Source organism: Chrysochloris asiatica, unplaced genomic scaffold, assembly GCF_000296735.1.
Source record: "Chrysochloris asiatica unplaced genomic scaffold, ChrAsi1.0 scaffold00041, whole genome shotgun sequence".
In the NCBI taxonomy this organism is placed as follows: domain Eukaryota; kingdom Metazoa; phylum Chordata; class Mammalia; order Afrosoricida; family Chrysochloridae; genus Chrysochloris; species Chrysochloris asiatica.
Genome location: NW_006408559.1, coordinates 13,821,412 through 13,837,386, shown reverse-complemented (window position 1 = coordinate 13,837,386; position 15,975 = coordinate 13,821,412). Strand labels below are relative to the sequence as shown.

Here is a 15,975-nt window from a genome sequence, read left to right as displayed (position 1 = left end):
GATCGGAGATACTGAGACGCAGAGAAAAAGAGAGGGTGACACCGTGGGTGGGGTGTCATTTGAAGGTGGGGGTGGAAATGGTGTGGTCAGTAAGTAGGCGGCCCACTGTGGTCTCCATGCCTGGTGGCCTCGGCTTGGTACTGGCTATAATTAACTGTGTGGGGTGGGAGCCATGGGAGGTTTGGCACAGAGCAGCAGCTCGTGCTGCCTGGTGAGACGGAGTCTGTGAGGCTGCCACAGGGCTGCTGTTGTTAGGTACCATTGAGTCCCTTCCAAGTCGTAGTGACCCTGTTCACGACCGAAAGAAACACTGCTCGGTTCTGCACCGACCTCACAATCGTTACGCGTGAGCCTATTGCTGCTGTCACTGTGCCAATCCACCTCAGTCCTCTTTGTCGCTGACTCTCCACTTTACCAAGCATGATGTCTCCCTCCTGATAATGTTTCTGAAGTATGAGAGACAGATTTTTTTTTTTAAATGTTTTATTGTGAATTATGTGATAGTTTACGTAGAAGAACATTAGTTTTACATTCACTCTATCGTATATCGTCTCATTGCAATGGTTACAATCCCCCCCATGCAATCCTTCTCCCGTGCCCCCCAGGTCTTCAGCACACAGTTGCTCTCTCTCTCTGGATCTAAAGTCTCCAGCTGCTCCATCGTTCCACGTCATCATCTCTGGCTCCATTTCAGGCATCACTGCTTCTCTGGGGAGGGTCCCGCTCTCTGCTCTTCTCCCTTGATGGTCCCAGGGACCTCCACTCCTAGACTGAAAAGTTAATCACTCCCCTCCTTGCTATAAGACGTCTACCTTTACATTTCCAACTCTCACAGTCAGTCCTGATAACAATTATTCACTATTGTATCACAAGAGGCCCGTCTGCATTTCATTGCATCAGCCCTGCCTAGTCAGATTGAATACTACTCACTGGAGATTCTACCTTCCTCCAGGCCCTCTAGATCTAGGTTCCCTCTTGAAAGCTTGTAAGCCAGTCACTTCTTGCCTTTGTAGCCCCCCGCCCCCCATTTTGGGTAGCCAATGTCCAAGTTACCCATCCCTGTCTACTCTGTGTGTGGAGGGGGTGGGAATGATTCTTGCTGTAAGGACTTGTTCCTTCTTTTGAGCTACTGCTTCCATAGGTGTAGGTCAAGTTCATCAAATTGTATGAGAATCCTTTTTTTTTTTTTTTTACTTCTGAGAGACAAACTCTTGACACTCGAGCTTCTAAGGAGAATTCTGGCTCGATGTCTTCCAACACAGATTTGTTTGTTCTTCTAGCAGTTCTTGATACTTTTAATATTCCTCAACACCATAACTCAAATGCATCAGTTCTTCTGTGGTCTTAATCATTGTCCAATTTTTACATGCTATTAAAGCTATTGAAAATTTGAAGCTGTTGAAAATACCGTGACTTAGGTCCGGCACACCTTAGTCCTCAAACTGACTTCTTTGCTCTTGAACACTTTAAAGAGGTCTTGTGCAGCAGATTTGTCTAATACAATACATCGTTTGAGTTCTTGACTGCTGTTTCCATGCGTGTAGATGGTGGGTCCAAGTACAATGAAGTCTTTGACAGCTTCCGTCTTTTTTCCATTTACCATGCAGGGTGTGGGCGAGGAATGGTGGCCAGGCCCAGCATGGAAGGGAACAAGGTGGGAGAAGTGGTCAGATTTTAGCTCTGCTTTTGGAAAGGAGAATTAACATCTTTTTCCTGTATTGAATAAGGATTACGAGAGACGGTGAGCGCTGGCTCCAGGTGGAAGACCATAGATTGGGCCCTGGGCCTTTCCCAACTCAGAGCCAGGCAGATGAGGGACAAGAAGCAGGCTTGGACGTGTGGAGAGGGAAGAGGAAATCTTGGAGGCTTGGGTCCTGGGAGCCATGCCAAGATGACTATGCCCTTCCGTCTGAGGAGGTCTTTGTCCGCCTGGGCCACCTCAGTCTGCTGGGTTGTGGGGAAGGTTGGTGGGGCTACTGAGTTACAACCATGGCGCCAAAGGCAGCCACAGCTAAACTGGGCTGTGGGCAGTCCTATTTTGTACCTTTCTTGACACATGTTCATTTATTAAGAGGCTTTTTAATTGTAAACGTCACAGTAATGGGAAATACCAGAGCAAGTCCTAAAGTGCTTTCTAAATAGTAATTTGGGAAATTATGAGCTACCTTTTTTCAGAGACTTATAGAAACAGTTGGAAGAGGTGTCCGTCCGGAGCATTTTCTGAACAAGATCCTAACACCCACTAGTTGAGTTTTGGCTGGGCCTCTCCAGCGTCAGGTACTTGCTTGTCTGTGAGCCGCTGCTCTCCTCTCAGAGTGTCTGAAGGCCATACAAACTGATGGGAAGAGCCCTGGTTTGCAGCTGTTTTGCGTGGGGACTGGTACCTCACTTTGTGTGAGGCTTAGTGTCCTCAGTGGAAGAGCTATGACAAGTACTACAACAATCATTGATCACTATTCTTGGTAGCTGAGCTGAATTTTCCTTCTGAAACTTCGAGACGTTTTCCTTTCTGGAGTAATGCCAAATAAGTTTATTCCCTCATCTGAAACAGGATCTCTTCATCCCTTGTATCACAGAAAGTATAAGACATTGTGAGTGGCAGCTATCCAGAACATAGCATCTGCTTTTGAGTTTTGTCCCGTTGGAGGGGGTCCAGCGTGGCGGTGATTAGGGTGATGCGTCCCTCGTGTGTGCGGTCGGTTTACTGGGAACACTTGGCCCATCTGCACTTCCGTTTTCAGTTCTGACCTTTACTGCCTTTTTACGCAAATGACTTGTCCTATGCAGTTGTTGCCTTTTGTTAAAATTGCAACACCCCCTTTGGCATTCGTCTCCAGTCGGGTTGTGCATGTTAATTATGTGGGCACGTGATATGCCAATAAACATGGTTCTCGTTTTGCAACTTTCTGGAAGAACTTAAAGTTTATTGCCCTTCAGGTCTTAGCCTCCCTTCCTACAAGGATCTCAGCATTGTAGTTGAAGAGAGCAGAAGAAGGCAGAACATTTGCGCCAGTCCTGACGCCCTGTTATCCCCTCTTAGTGGAGCCCAGCTGGCATGCCCACCCAGCATCTTCTCTGCTCTCTGCTTTTCACAGGGCCCTAACTGAATGTGCATCTTAATTCATATGCAGTGGTGAAAGATGCCCCTTTGGGAGACACTTTTAAACGGATGCTAGGAGGGAACTGACTCTAGAAAATGAAGCGTAATGCCCTGGTTTTATTTGAGACTTTCATACCTGCAGTATTCCTAGTCTCCTTTAAGCAGCTGGGATCAATACAACCCAAGCAGGCCCAGAATTATGATGCGCTGGTGGGCAAAGTGTGTGTGGCGTGTGCTGTTGCCATTTGCGGTACTGTGATGTTCAGTATCTTGTGCAGAATCTCATGGACCTTTCATGAGGCTTTTACTGAGCTGACCAAGATGACCAGTCCAGGCTTGAGGCTTAGACACAGTTAGAAATACTCTCTGGCCCGCCTTTGCCTTGTTCACCTGGGAATGCCTGCTAACTTTTTCTGAACTGCCGTGACTTAGAGTTGTAAAAAAATGTTTTATTTTTCAGGGCCTCTTCATCAGCGGCATCATTGCGGACCGGCTCAATCTGCGATATGTCCTGTCATTTGGCATGTGTTCGTCTGCGCTAGTGGTAAGTGAGAAAGGCTCTTTTTTTCCCTAAATCAAGTATTTTAGAATCCAGGTAATTCCCCTGCTGTGTCTGTGATAGGATACAAACAATGATTCTTCCATCCCCCTTCCCTTGCTCTTTTATCCCTGGTGTCACAGTCCGGTTCCAGTCCCCTCTGTGGGAGCGCTCTGTTTCCTGTAGTGGAGTCGGAACCTACTGGTGTGGCACAGCCCATCTCCTCAGCCCCAGCTCTGGCTGCACATCTGCCGTGAGAGCCTCCCCATCGTGTCTAACTCGGCTTGTCCTGCACCACCTGGGCCCGAGGCAGCCTGTCTCTGCCGGCTCATCACCGAGGGATGATACATCGTGTCTGCACTAGCCCTGCATTCCCTCGGGGCAGGACGTGGCCAGTGTGCTGTCCCCAGTGCCATCTCTGATGACCCCCCCCCGTGTGCAGAGTAGAAGCTTTCAGAAGCAGACCGCCAGGCCTGTCTTCCGAGGCACCTCTGTGCGTATTTGAACTGCCAACCCTTTGGCTTGTAGTTGAATGCTACACTGTTTGCACCACTCCTCTAGCGGAGACAGATTATTAGTGTGCGTACAGACTTCCCCATGGCCACCTGGTGTCAGCCCCACTTGGGCCTTTTCCCAGCTTACAGCCCCGGTCTGTGCCTCTAGTTGGAAAAGGAGCATTGCCATTCCGTCTCCCAGGCTAAGGGGAGGACTGCTTGTGTTCCTCTGGTGACGTCGGGACACAGGCAAGGCCAGCGGTCCACCCATTTTACTGCCCACCAGGCTCTGGTGAGGAAGTTTTGTGATTTAATGATAATGTGACGTTTACTTAGACTCCCAGTTCCTCTCACGTTCGTTGCCCCTTGAGCTCAGGGAAGAACCTTTTTCCTTGTATTTTGGCAGCTGAAGTGCTTGATACACAAGGTGTTCGCCACTCAGGTAGGCATGCTATTTAAAAACACATTGCTGTTGTTAAGTGACTTCAAGTTGGTTCCGATCCATGGCAACCCTTTATAGGGTTTCCAGATACATACATGCATACTTTTTTACCTTAAAAAATTGAGCTATTAGGTACACAAACTCACCCTATTTGTTTCCTAGTTCTGAATTTTAACAAGCAAAGGTAGTGTGTAACTGCCACCCCTTCTCAGCCCCTCAGTACGGCAACCACGTACTGAAGTTACTGTCTTTAAAGTTGGACTGAATTCAGAATGTTACTGACTGTGACCCATACAGCATTGTGTATGTTATTTTTAATCCGTCTGCATGTGAGGTGCCTGCTCTAGCAAAATGCATGGGGCGTAGTCGCTTGATAAATGCTGTTAGCTGACTTAGACCGCAGGTTTGACTGACTTAATTTACACTCGTTCACCTAGTAGCCGCAGAAGCCCTCACCAGCTCTTGCTGGTGTTGGCGCCGTTTTGCTGGGTTTATGACCTGAAGTCAGAACCATCACCACACCCTTCGCCCTCTGAGACGTGTCCTGTCAGCCTTGTTGTGTAGTCCAGCTGCCTATGTTGTACACACAGTGCGGCTCCTCACGCTGTATTTGCTGTGTTCAGTACACTGTGTCCAATATGTGTCATTGGGCACAGTGAGGCTTTTCACTTAAATTTGTACACGCTATCTTGTACACCTCGTTGTACAGCGTGGCTCTCCATGTTGTACACACTTGTGTCCTGGTCACCTCATTGTATGTGCTGTCCTGTACATCTCCATGTTGTTCATGCTGTGTGCGGGACACCTTGTTTTGCAATGCGGCTTTTCATCTTGTACACGTGATGCCTAGTATGCCTGATTTTACAGTACAGATAGCCGTACAGTACAGATGCCTCGTGAGGCATGGCTCCCCATGTTAGACACGGTGTCCCCTTCTCAGACCATAACGAACTTAACTTGTATAGATAGAGTACCTGCAGAGGGGTCAGCAGCAGAGTTTGGGGTGCGGTGCTGCAGGTACAGCCCCGGTGGTTTTCAGGGTTCCTGAAGCCCGCTGTGCTCCTGGAACATGCAGACAAATCTGACACTGGACAGAACAGTGGTTTCGGCCTGGGGTTCTGGAGTCAGACAATTGCTAAGTGTCTTTGAGTTGGTTCTGACTCATAGCGACCCTGGATAGGGTTTTCAAGGAATGGCTGACAGGTTTGAACCACTGACCTTGTGGTTAGCAATTCAGTGCTTACCCTACAGTGCCGCCTCAGGACTCCGGAGCCAGACTACTTGAGTCAGAATCCTTGTACCTCAGTGTAAAGAAACCAAAACTCCTCACCACTGGGCCAATAAACATCCTTAACAATGGAGAAAAGATGGAAGTTTTCAAAGACTTCGTTTTGACAACTATCAACACTCATGGAAGCAGCAGTCAAGAAATCAAACGATGTGTTGCATTAGGCAAATCTGCTGCACAAGACCTTTGTAAAGTGTTGAAGAGCAAAGATGTCAGCTTGAGGACTAAGGTGCCTGACCCAAGCTATGGTATTTTCAGTAACCTCATATGGATGCGAAAGCTGGACAGTGAATAAGGAAGATGGTAGAAGAATTGATGCTTTTGAGTCATGGTGTTGGAGGAGAATATTAAAAGTGCCATGGGCTGCCAAAAGAACCAACAGATCTGTGTAGGAAGAAGTGCAGCCAAAGTGCTCCTTGGAGGCCAGGATGGCCAGACTTCATCTCTCGTATTTGGGACATACTGTCAGGAGGGACCAGTCACTGGAAAAGGTATCATGTTTGGTAAGGTGGAGGGTCAGAGAAAAAGAGGAAGACCACCAACAAGATGGATTGGCAAAGTGGCAGCATCAATGCACTCAAATGTAGCAACGATTGTGAGGTTGGCCCAGGACCAGGCAGTGTTTTGTTGTGTCATGCATAGGGTTGCTATGAGTCGGTACAGACTTGCTGACACCTAACAACCACAACAGCCTGATGTTACTGATGCCGGCTGCAATCTACAGGAGTAGGCTGTATTTTGAGTCAATCTCTTGAGATGTAAAAGAGACTAAACAGGCAAGCTGGGCCCAGAGGGACCTACTCCCGTCTAGAAAGAAGATCCAGGAGTGGAGTGTGTTCTTTGGACTCGGGGTCCCTGCACTGTGAATCTCCTAGATCCAGGGGAAGATTGATGCTAAGATGCATGAAGGTCTCCGAGGAACGCTGGTCTGCAGGTGCTGAGAGGAGACAAGACAGGTCTTCAGAACCGGCTAAGAGAGACAGCCTTCCCCTGGAGCTGGCACGCTGAATCTGGACTCCTAGACTGTGAGAGAGTGAATTTCTGTTTGTCAATGCCACCCCCTTGTGGTGTTTCTGTCACAGTTCCCTGGGGGTCCTCCCTTGCCTGTCTGGGTGGTGCTTCCCCGAGGGAGTGGCAGTTCCTCTCTCCGGAGAAGTGTCCTACTCTGACCTCTGAGGACCAGCAGTGGGGGGCGGGGGGGCCTAGAACCTCCACCCCCACCCCTCAGCGGGACCTTCGTGAGCCACGTCCACATCCAGCAGCAGTTTGACTGAGTCAGCTGAGGCTCCGGAGTGAACTTCTGTAATACTTACTTCCCTTGTTATTTTCCAGACGCTTTTGCTTCCTTATTGGGCCCATGATTGTAAGGACTGTGCTTCTCCTTTAAATAGAAAGCATTTGCAAACCGTGGTTTGTCTTTTAAAAAACTCAGTGTGTCCGTAAGAGAATTTCAGTACCTACAAGTGTAACAAAGGTGTATTTTGTTTGCTTGTTCTGCTGTTTGGTGGTAACAGGTGTGGAAGGGCTACTGTGAGTTTATAAAGAAGTTGGAGTTTTGAGTAAATGATCTTAAATCGCAGCTGTGAATAATGGCTGTAAACTGTGAAGGCTGGATGATGAATAGAATGAAGACTGAAGAAGTATTCATAGCTCTGAATTCAAGTGTTAGCAAAGAATATTAAACGTGCCCTGGACTGCCCAAAGAACCAACAAGTCTGTTGGAAGAAATACAGCCAGAATGCTCTTTAGAAGCTAGGATAGTGAGACTTCATCTCACGTATAGTGGACTTGTTCTCAGCAGGGCCCAGTCCCTGGAGAAGGTCATCATCTTGGTAAAGTGCAGGCTCGGTGAAAAAGAGGAAGACTCCACCGAGCAGGACTGATGCAGTGGCGACAACAAAAACAACATCAACGGTGAGGATTCTGCAGGACCGGCCAGTGTTTGGTTCCGTTGGACATATATAGGGTTGCTGCGAGTTGAAAGTAACCTGATGGCACCTAATAACAATAGCAACAATATGATGGTGCAGAGGCGTCATGTGACCTCCTCTGACTTCCCGAGGGGCAAGTCCAGGGCTCCTCTCGCGTCTTTTTACCAATTCTGACACCCTCCATTCCTTCCAGGGTTGCTCCACTGGGTAAAGCGGCCACACACAACTCACAGGCCATACGCACGTTTCCAGGGTTAATTAGGGAAGGGGACCAGTTCCGGTTAGGGTTAGAAATGCTCAGGGCACAGTCCCTCCAGTCAGGACAGCCTCGCCTCACCCTTGCCTCTTGACAGTTACTGCAGAATTCCTTTAGCTCTGAGTAGTGCCTGGACACACCCCACTCAGCTGGCCAGCCTTCTGCCCAAAGACCCTCAGCTCTCGCCTCATGTGCCAGCTATCCTAGCTCCACTCTGCTCGCAAACCCGCTGGAAAGCATTCCTCTTTTTGATTCTGTGGCTTGCAAAGCCCGCTGCGCCGTCTCCCGTCAGTTCTCATGGGTTTACTGCCGCCGTGTCTCTGCTACTGCTTCTCCCCGTCTCTTGCCGTCTTCCATGGTCCAGCTGCCTCCTGGGTCTAGGAGGTTCCCAGTGCAGGGACCACGGGTCCCAAGGACACACTCCATTCCTGTCTCTTGGTGGTAGTTGGGTTCCCCTTTCTCTGCTCATGTCTCTCTCCTTTCAGCTCCCTTAAGATAAAATGGAAAACTGAAAAAAAACACTTCAGCCTCGAATTGCAATGTTGAAGGGTTCTCTGGGAAATTATTGAATGATGCAAGAAGAAGTAATACACAGAGTCACTGTACCAAAGGGAATTAGTCGACAGTTATTTCAAGAGGTTGTTGTTTTTGTTGTGATGTGCCATTGAGCCGGTTCCGACCCATAGTGACCCTGCATAGTGTTTAGCTGGTGAGCTTGAACCACCGACCTTGCAGTTCAAACGGCTTTGCAGTCTGGTGCATTAACCCACAGCACCACTCCAGAATCGATGTTATTGAAAGAAGAATTCCAAGCTGCACTGAAGGTATTGACAAAAAGTAAGACTCCAAACTGAAATGGACTACAAACTGAAATGTTTCAACAAACCGAGGCGCTCACTCATTTGTGCCAAGAAACTTGGAAGACAGCTACCTGGCCAACCGATTGGAGAGATCCACATGTGTTCTCATTCCAAAGAAAGGTGGCCCATCAGATTGCGAACATCATCGAAAAATACCATTCATACCACATGCAAGTAAAATTTGCCTGAAGATAATTCAAAAATGGTTGCAGCAGTACATGACAGGGATCTGCCAGAAATTTAAGCCAGATTCAGAAGAGGATGTGGAATTAGGGATCTCATTGCTGACATCAGATGGATCTTGACTAAAAGCAGAGAATACAAAGATGTTTGCTTGTGCTTTATTGATCATGGAAAGGCTTTCTCCTGTGTGGTATTCTTACTGTTGTTAGGTGCCGTCAAGTCGGTTCCGACCCACAGCGACCCTGTACAGGGTTTCCGAGGCTGTAAATCTTTATGGGAGCAGAAACCTTCATCTTTCTCCCGTGGAGCAGCTGGTAGTTTCGAACTGCTGACCTTGCGGTTCACAGCCTGATTCGTAACCACTACGCTACCAGAGCTCCTTTCTACTGTGTAGAGCATGGCAAACTTTGGGTAGCATTAAGAAGAATGGGTATTCCAGTACACTTACTTGTCTTCATGAGAAAACAGAGATCCTGCATGTAGACAAAGAGGCAGCCATTCACACACAATAATGATATCCTGAATGGCTTAGAGTTGGGAAGGTGTGCCCCAGGGTTGTAGCCTTTTGTTGTACTAGTCAATATGTATACTGAATAAGTAATTTGAGAAGCAGGATTATATGGAAAAAAATGTGATATCTGAATTGGAGGGAGACTTCATTAACAGCTTGTGACATGCAGATGATACAACCTTGCTTGCTGGAAGTGAAGAGGACTTGAAATACTGCAAAGACAACAGCCTTCAATATGGATTGCCTCTCAATGTAAAGAAAATAAAAATCCTTACAGGTGGCCTAGTAAATAACATCTTGATAAATAGAGAAAAGATTGAAGTTGTCACAGACTGTTTGCTTGGAGCCACGATCAGCACTCATGGGAGCAAAAGTCAGGGAGTCCGACAATGCACTGCATGAGGCAAGGCTCCTGCAAAGTGTTCCAAGGCAAAGACGTCAGCCTGAGAATCAAGGGTTCAGCTAACCCAAGCCGTGATATTGTTAATCGCCTCACATGCATGTGAAAGCTGGACAATACAGTAGGAAGATTGTAGAAGAATTGATGCATTTGAGTTATGGTGTCGGAGAAGAATATTGATAGTCCCATGGACTGCCAGAAGAGCAAACACATGTGTTTTGGGAGAAGTACAGCCAGAATCAAGAATGGTGAGACTGTCTCTTATTCTGTAGACATGTTGGGAGGGACCAGTCCCTGGAGAAGGACGTCATTCTTGGTAAAGTGCAGTGTCAGTGAAAGAGAAGACCTTCATCAAGATGGCTGGCTACAATAGCAGCAGTGTAGGGCCAAAGAGAAGAATCCATTTCGTATATAAGCTTTAGCACGTCCTCTAGCTCCAAGAAAATGATATATGTATAAATAAATAGCCAGGCAGCTCAAGGCCAGAGTCCAGATGTTTTCCTTTACCCTAGCCTAAGAACAAAGACCACCAGTCCTGACCAATTAAACTGTAACATCTCATAGTTTGCCAATTGTTAACCAATCCAAAGATTGTAAAGCTGAGAAACCTGAGCTGTTTGAAAACTCTATAAAAACCCTGCAGACAAAAGGTTCTGGGCTCTTTCCCTAATCCCCGGCGTTGGATGCGGTTAGAGACCTGGCTTGAGCTTGAATAAACAACCCTTATGTATTTGCATCGGTGTCGGCTCCTTGGGTGGTCTATGGGGACCCCGAATTCTGGGCATAACAGCAGCAGCAGCATGGTTAATCATAACCGTCGTGAGCCTGACGCAGGACCAGGCAGGGCTTTGCTCTGTTGTATACGTGTGGTCATTCTGACACGGCACCTGACAGGACCAACAAGTTGAGAGTTGTGACGGAAGCATGGAGGTCACTCCAGAGACAGCCCGCCCTGATCTGTCTCCTCAGCACACCGGCCAGCTTACTCCCATGTGGGACCGTAACCACAGGCAGAGAGGCTGTGATTAGGAAACATCACAGAATGCAGAATTGTGGCTGCCCGGGCCCTGCATGTCCTTCACTGCACCACAGGGGTGGCATGCTGCTCTTGTTCAGAAACCGCACAAGGCTGACCACACATCATTATGGTCAGCCCTCTTAGTCTCCATGGGAAATTGGGATTGTCATTAGAACCTCCAGTGCAAAGACTGTAAGGCTGTCATCTCATGGGAGATTGTCTAGAAGGGATGTTGTAGAGACGGTTGTTGGCGTTCTTCAAGCCCAAGCGTGAAGGTTACCGTTTAACCCCTTCATGGGCACAGGTTTGTGGGAGAGCAAATGGAAATGCAGATGAGATGTGAACTTGGAGAGGAGAAGGCACTGTGTAGAGCTCTGGGGGCAGACACACCTGAGAGCCAGAGCAGGTCCCTTAGGGTCTGGGTGTTTGCTGCGCCCCTTCTGTCTGTGTGGATGTAACACATCTCTGTTCTTTCTCTCCCAGGTGTTTGTGTTTGGCACCGTCACAGAGTGGCTGCATTTTTACAACAAGTGGTTCTACTGCTTCCTGTGGACCATCAATGGGCTGCTGCAGTCCACCGGCTGGCCCTGTGTGGTCGCCGTCATGGGCAACTGGTTCGGGAAAGCCGGGTATGCCGCGCCCTTCTCTTTGACGTCACTGCTGGGAGTTTAGGCGTAGTTCGGGCTCAACCCCTTAGGCAGTGTCCGTGTCTCCTCCCCACCGTTGACAGTCAGGCAAGTCCATCAGTGTGGGGAGATGATGACCCTCCGACACCTCACTTGGCTTGGGTCCAGTCTGTGGTGCCGAGGAAGATGTTTCCCTCAGCATACGCACCCTTTTGTCAGTCTTGCTGGCTGTCTCTCTGTGCACCTTCCTGGGGGTTGTGCATTTCACTTCCTTCTTGAGACTCGCCAACCTGGGTCAACCTTCTCACCTTGATGATAAAGGAAACTGGGGACCAAAGTTACCCACGTGATGTGTCTGAGGCCAAAGTAGAGTCAGATGACGAATGCCAGATGTTGGGGCATTTCCCCCCAGAACCTTCCAGTATTTACTAGGCTGTGTTTGACTTCGTATGCATGTACCTTTTGTCCGTTTTAAAAAAATCTTTTTTTGAGATGATTGTAGAGTCATGCCTGTTTTTTAAAATTTTTTTTGCCCTTACTGAGTTTTGAGAATTCTTCCCACTCTGAAGATGAGTCTTATCAGAAAAGGGCATGCATTTGTGCTTTCTCCCGGTCTGTGAACTGTCGTCTTGTTCCCAAAGCGGGCTGTATACTATAAACTTTTCAAGTTAGACAAGACCCAAATATTCTATCATTTTGACTTTAAAACACCTTCAGGTAGAAGGCACGCTCTTTGTAATGCGCACCTTCATTGCTCTGGCCTTGACAGTCAGAGGTGATCCCCTCTGACACTGTTGTCCTCTGTCCCCCACCGTCCCCATCTCAGGCGGGGAGTTATTTTTGGTCTTTGGAGTGCCTGTGCATCTGTGGGCAACATCCTGGGAGCGGTCCTAGCCTCTTCCGTCCTTCAGTTTGGCTATGAGGTATGTCTTCTCTTTGTCTTGTGCAAATACATTTTGTCGATTCCCTTTTTTGTTCTAGAAAATAGCATTGTGTCTATCTAAAATGACCTAGAGCGTGTCAGGGTAGGGCAGTGCTTGTGTGAAAAGTCCTAAGGGCTAACCTTAATGTATAAAGCGGCCCACAAATTGATAAGGAAAAAGCCAACCCACACACACAGGGAGAAAGGCAGAGTATTTGGATGTATAGTTCATGACGTGGAAGTAGAAAGGGCTCTTAACACACGTGAAGGTATTCAGCTTTTCCCGTAGCTTATTAATGTATTCACTGAATGCTTATTCAGTCTTCAGTAAGATTTTATTAAGCCCCTTTGTGGAATGGTTGTATGAGGATAGTGTAAGACTGGGCAGTGTTTGGTTCTGTTGGACATAGTCTTGCTATGGGGGTTGAAAATGACTCAGTTGCACCAAACAATATCCACAAACATGCACCTCTGGAGTCCTGGTGGTGCAGTGATCAAGCAGTTGGCTGCTTACTCAAAGGTTAGTGGTTCAAAGCCACCAGCCGCATGTTTCTGTAAAGGAGACAGTCTTGGAAACCCTTTGGGGCAGCTCTGCTCTGTCCTGTAGGCTCACTGAGTTGGATTCTACCAGACCAGCAGTGGGTTCGTTGGTACGCATGTGCTCTTAGAAGCTGAGGTAACACAATGGTTAAGTGTGTGGGTGCTCAGCAGAAGTCCAGTATTTGAGCCCACCGCTGACTGACAACCCCATGGGAGAAAAGAGCTGGTAATCTGCTCTCAGAAAGATTACAGCCAAGAAAACCCTATGGGGCAGTTGTCCTCTGCCACACAGGGTTGCTGTGAGTCAGAATTGTCTGGACCGGCCCCCAGCAACACCACCTCTCTAGAGTAGAGCTCGCCCCAAGGCTGGTGGAAACTTCTGCCTTTAGGAGCTTAGGTGGTTGGCGGCAGGGAGACGGGCACCTGTGCTCGCAGAGTAGCTGCTTTACCACGTCTCTGCCCTCTCTTCCAGTATGCCTTCCTGGTGACGGCGTCTGTGCAGTTTGCCGGTGGAGTCGTCATCTTCTTTGGTCTCCTGGTATCACCAGAAGAAATCGGTGAGGAGGCCTGTTCTCACCACTGGGCAGAGCAGTGTCTGGGGCCAAGGAGCGACGTCTCTTTCCTCCCAGCAACTGAGCCCGGGAGCTGGGTGGCCCTGTGTGGCTATAGGCATTGTGGAGGTTTGGTACAGTGGGGGTCGGATGACAAGACAACTGGTCACTGGCACACGGTTTCATAATTGAGACCCTGGCTGGGAATTAGTGAGGATGTTTTCTCATTTCACCTCTTGAGGCAGGTTTCTTTTCCTTCCTGGGAGTCATTTGCTCTGACATGTAACCATGGTTAGAGACAGACAAAGGGCAAGTCCCGCCACAGAGGCATGTCTTTAGAGTCTTAATAAAAGACACTTCAGTGTAAGCACATAAAACGGTTGTGTTTTCTGTGTGCATCCACAGAGCGAGTACCGTACTGAAATCATGCTGTTCGGAAGCCGTTAGATTAAGTGGAAATGAACACCCTGGGTGTGTTGCCTCGTAGCTATTGACCTTGGCCTCCGAAGCCTAAAGCTTCTTCTGTAAAATGGAAATGAAAATGATAACATTCCCTCCCTCCTCCAAATCATCACCAGTTGTCCTTTAGTCAGTTCTGACCCGAAGTGACCCTATGTGTGCAGGGTATACAGCTGCTTCATGGGGTTCTCAGGGATGGGTGTTCTCAGGGATGGGTATTTTCAGTAATGGGTATTTGGCTGATTGCTAGGCCATTGTTGTGAGGCGTCTCCAGGTAGACTCGAACCTGCAGCCTTTAGGTGAGCAGCTAAGCGCTTACCTGTTTGCTCCCCTCAGGACTTGCAGGTGATGGTCTCTGTGAGCTGGCCCAGTGCTGTCCATGCACACAGTAGGCCATCTGGAAATGGTGGCTCTTGGTCTTATTCCAGGTCTCCCAGGAGTCGAAGCAGAGAAACCTTGTGAAGAAGACACGCACAGGCCGCTCATGAACGGTGCTGAAAATGAAGACGAGTATGAGCCCAATTACTCGATCCAGGACCGTGGTGCTGCTGTTCCTCAAGTCAAGGCTATAAGCTTCGGCCAGGCGTGCTGCCTCCCTGGGGTTGTGCCGGTAAGGGCCCTCCCCCGCTCGCTGCCGCCTCCAGTGAGCTGTGGGAGCCTGAGGTGGACTCAACCTGAGATCAGGCATCTTTCAGTGTTTAGCTTTCTGTGGTGGCGCTGTGGGAAAAGCACTCGACTGCTAACCGAGAGGTCACCAGTTCAAACCCAGCATCTGCTTTGCAGGAGAATGACGAGGCTTTCTGCTCCCATAGAGATGGACAGTTGGGGAAACCCGATGTAGGGTCACTGTGAATTGGAGTGGACTTGATGGCTGTGGATTTGGTTCTTTCCTCTGGGACTGGCCGCCCACCCCCAGGAGGGCACCACCTGAGAGGTTGTCCAGTCATCTGTATAAAAGACCAAAGAGTAAACTGTTCTCTGCTGGGAGTGGGCCACTCCACCCCAGAGAACCAGAAAATGGATTCTGTGAGAGAGCTGGGTAGGTCCCTCAGCCACTTCCTGTGGACTCAAACTCTCACCAACCTCCCAGGCTGCAGCACTGGATTGGGAGCTTTTGAAGAAGTACCTGTCTCGGGATTTTTTAATGCATTATAAATGTACTCAAAGTCTACCCCAAACCCACTGCCTCTGAGTTGATTCTGATAGAGTTTCTGAAACTGCTCCTACAGTTTCTGAGACACAGTCTTTACAGGAGCAGACTGCCTTGTCTTCCTACTGCAGAGCAGCTGGTGGGTTTGGACTGTCCACCCTGTGGTTAGCAGACTCTTTCAGAGTCTACCACTCATTGAATTTCATCCTGACCAGTTCCCTTTCACCTGTGAGAACCAAGTAGGCAGCGGACATGAGTGAAGTATATGTGGAGGCCTCCACAGTTCTTGAACGGAAAGACAATCTCTTTAAGACCCCGGAAGTGCACAGACCTCTGGGCCAGCTCACGTGCTAATGAGTGCTTCTCACTCCTAACTGAACCCCTCTGCTGGTCACAGTTGGATGTCTGAGACAACATGAGTCTGTTCTTTTGGCATTTCATGAGCCCTTGTTCTTAGAGCCACAGGCAGGTGGGGAAAGACACAGAATGAACCAGTCTCTGATCACAAGCTTTGTCTCAGAGCGCTTTCTGATGGGGGTTTGGCTCTCCAGGGGGCTGTTTGAAAACAAGTAATACCTAGGGAATAACTAGGGGCCGGAGGTGCTGGCCAGACACCTTTTGATGTCTGCCCTCTGCTTCTCCCCAGTCCCTTTGATGCTGGATGTCAGGATTTCCTGGTAATAACAGGCTGACTGCAGGACTCAGC

At 48.6% G+C, this 15,975-nt stretch overlaps 1 protein-coding gene across 1 annotated transcript in view; it reads left to right on the top strand.

The window, feature by feature from the left end:
• SLC37A3 (solute carrier family 37, member 3) overlaps window positions 1-15,975 on the top strand; it is a 33,681-nt gene that overhangs the window by 4,314 nt on the left and 13,392 nt on the right. The window contains exons 4-8 of the mRNA XM_006861250.1: window positions 3,561-3,644; window positions 11,505-11,650; window positions 12,474-12,570; window positions 13,582-13,666; window positions 14,548-14,729. Of these exons, the coding sequence (XP_006861312.1) occupies window positions 3,561-3,644; window positions 11,505-11,650; window positions 12,474-12,570; window positions 13,582-13,666; window positions 14,548-14,729 (594 nt within the window). The remainder of the gene's footprint in view (window positions 1-3,560; window positions 3,645-11,504; window positions 11,651-12,473; window positions 12,571-13,581; window positions 13,667-14,547; window positions 14,730-15,975) is intronic.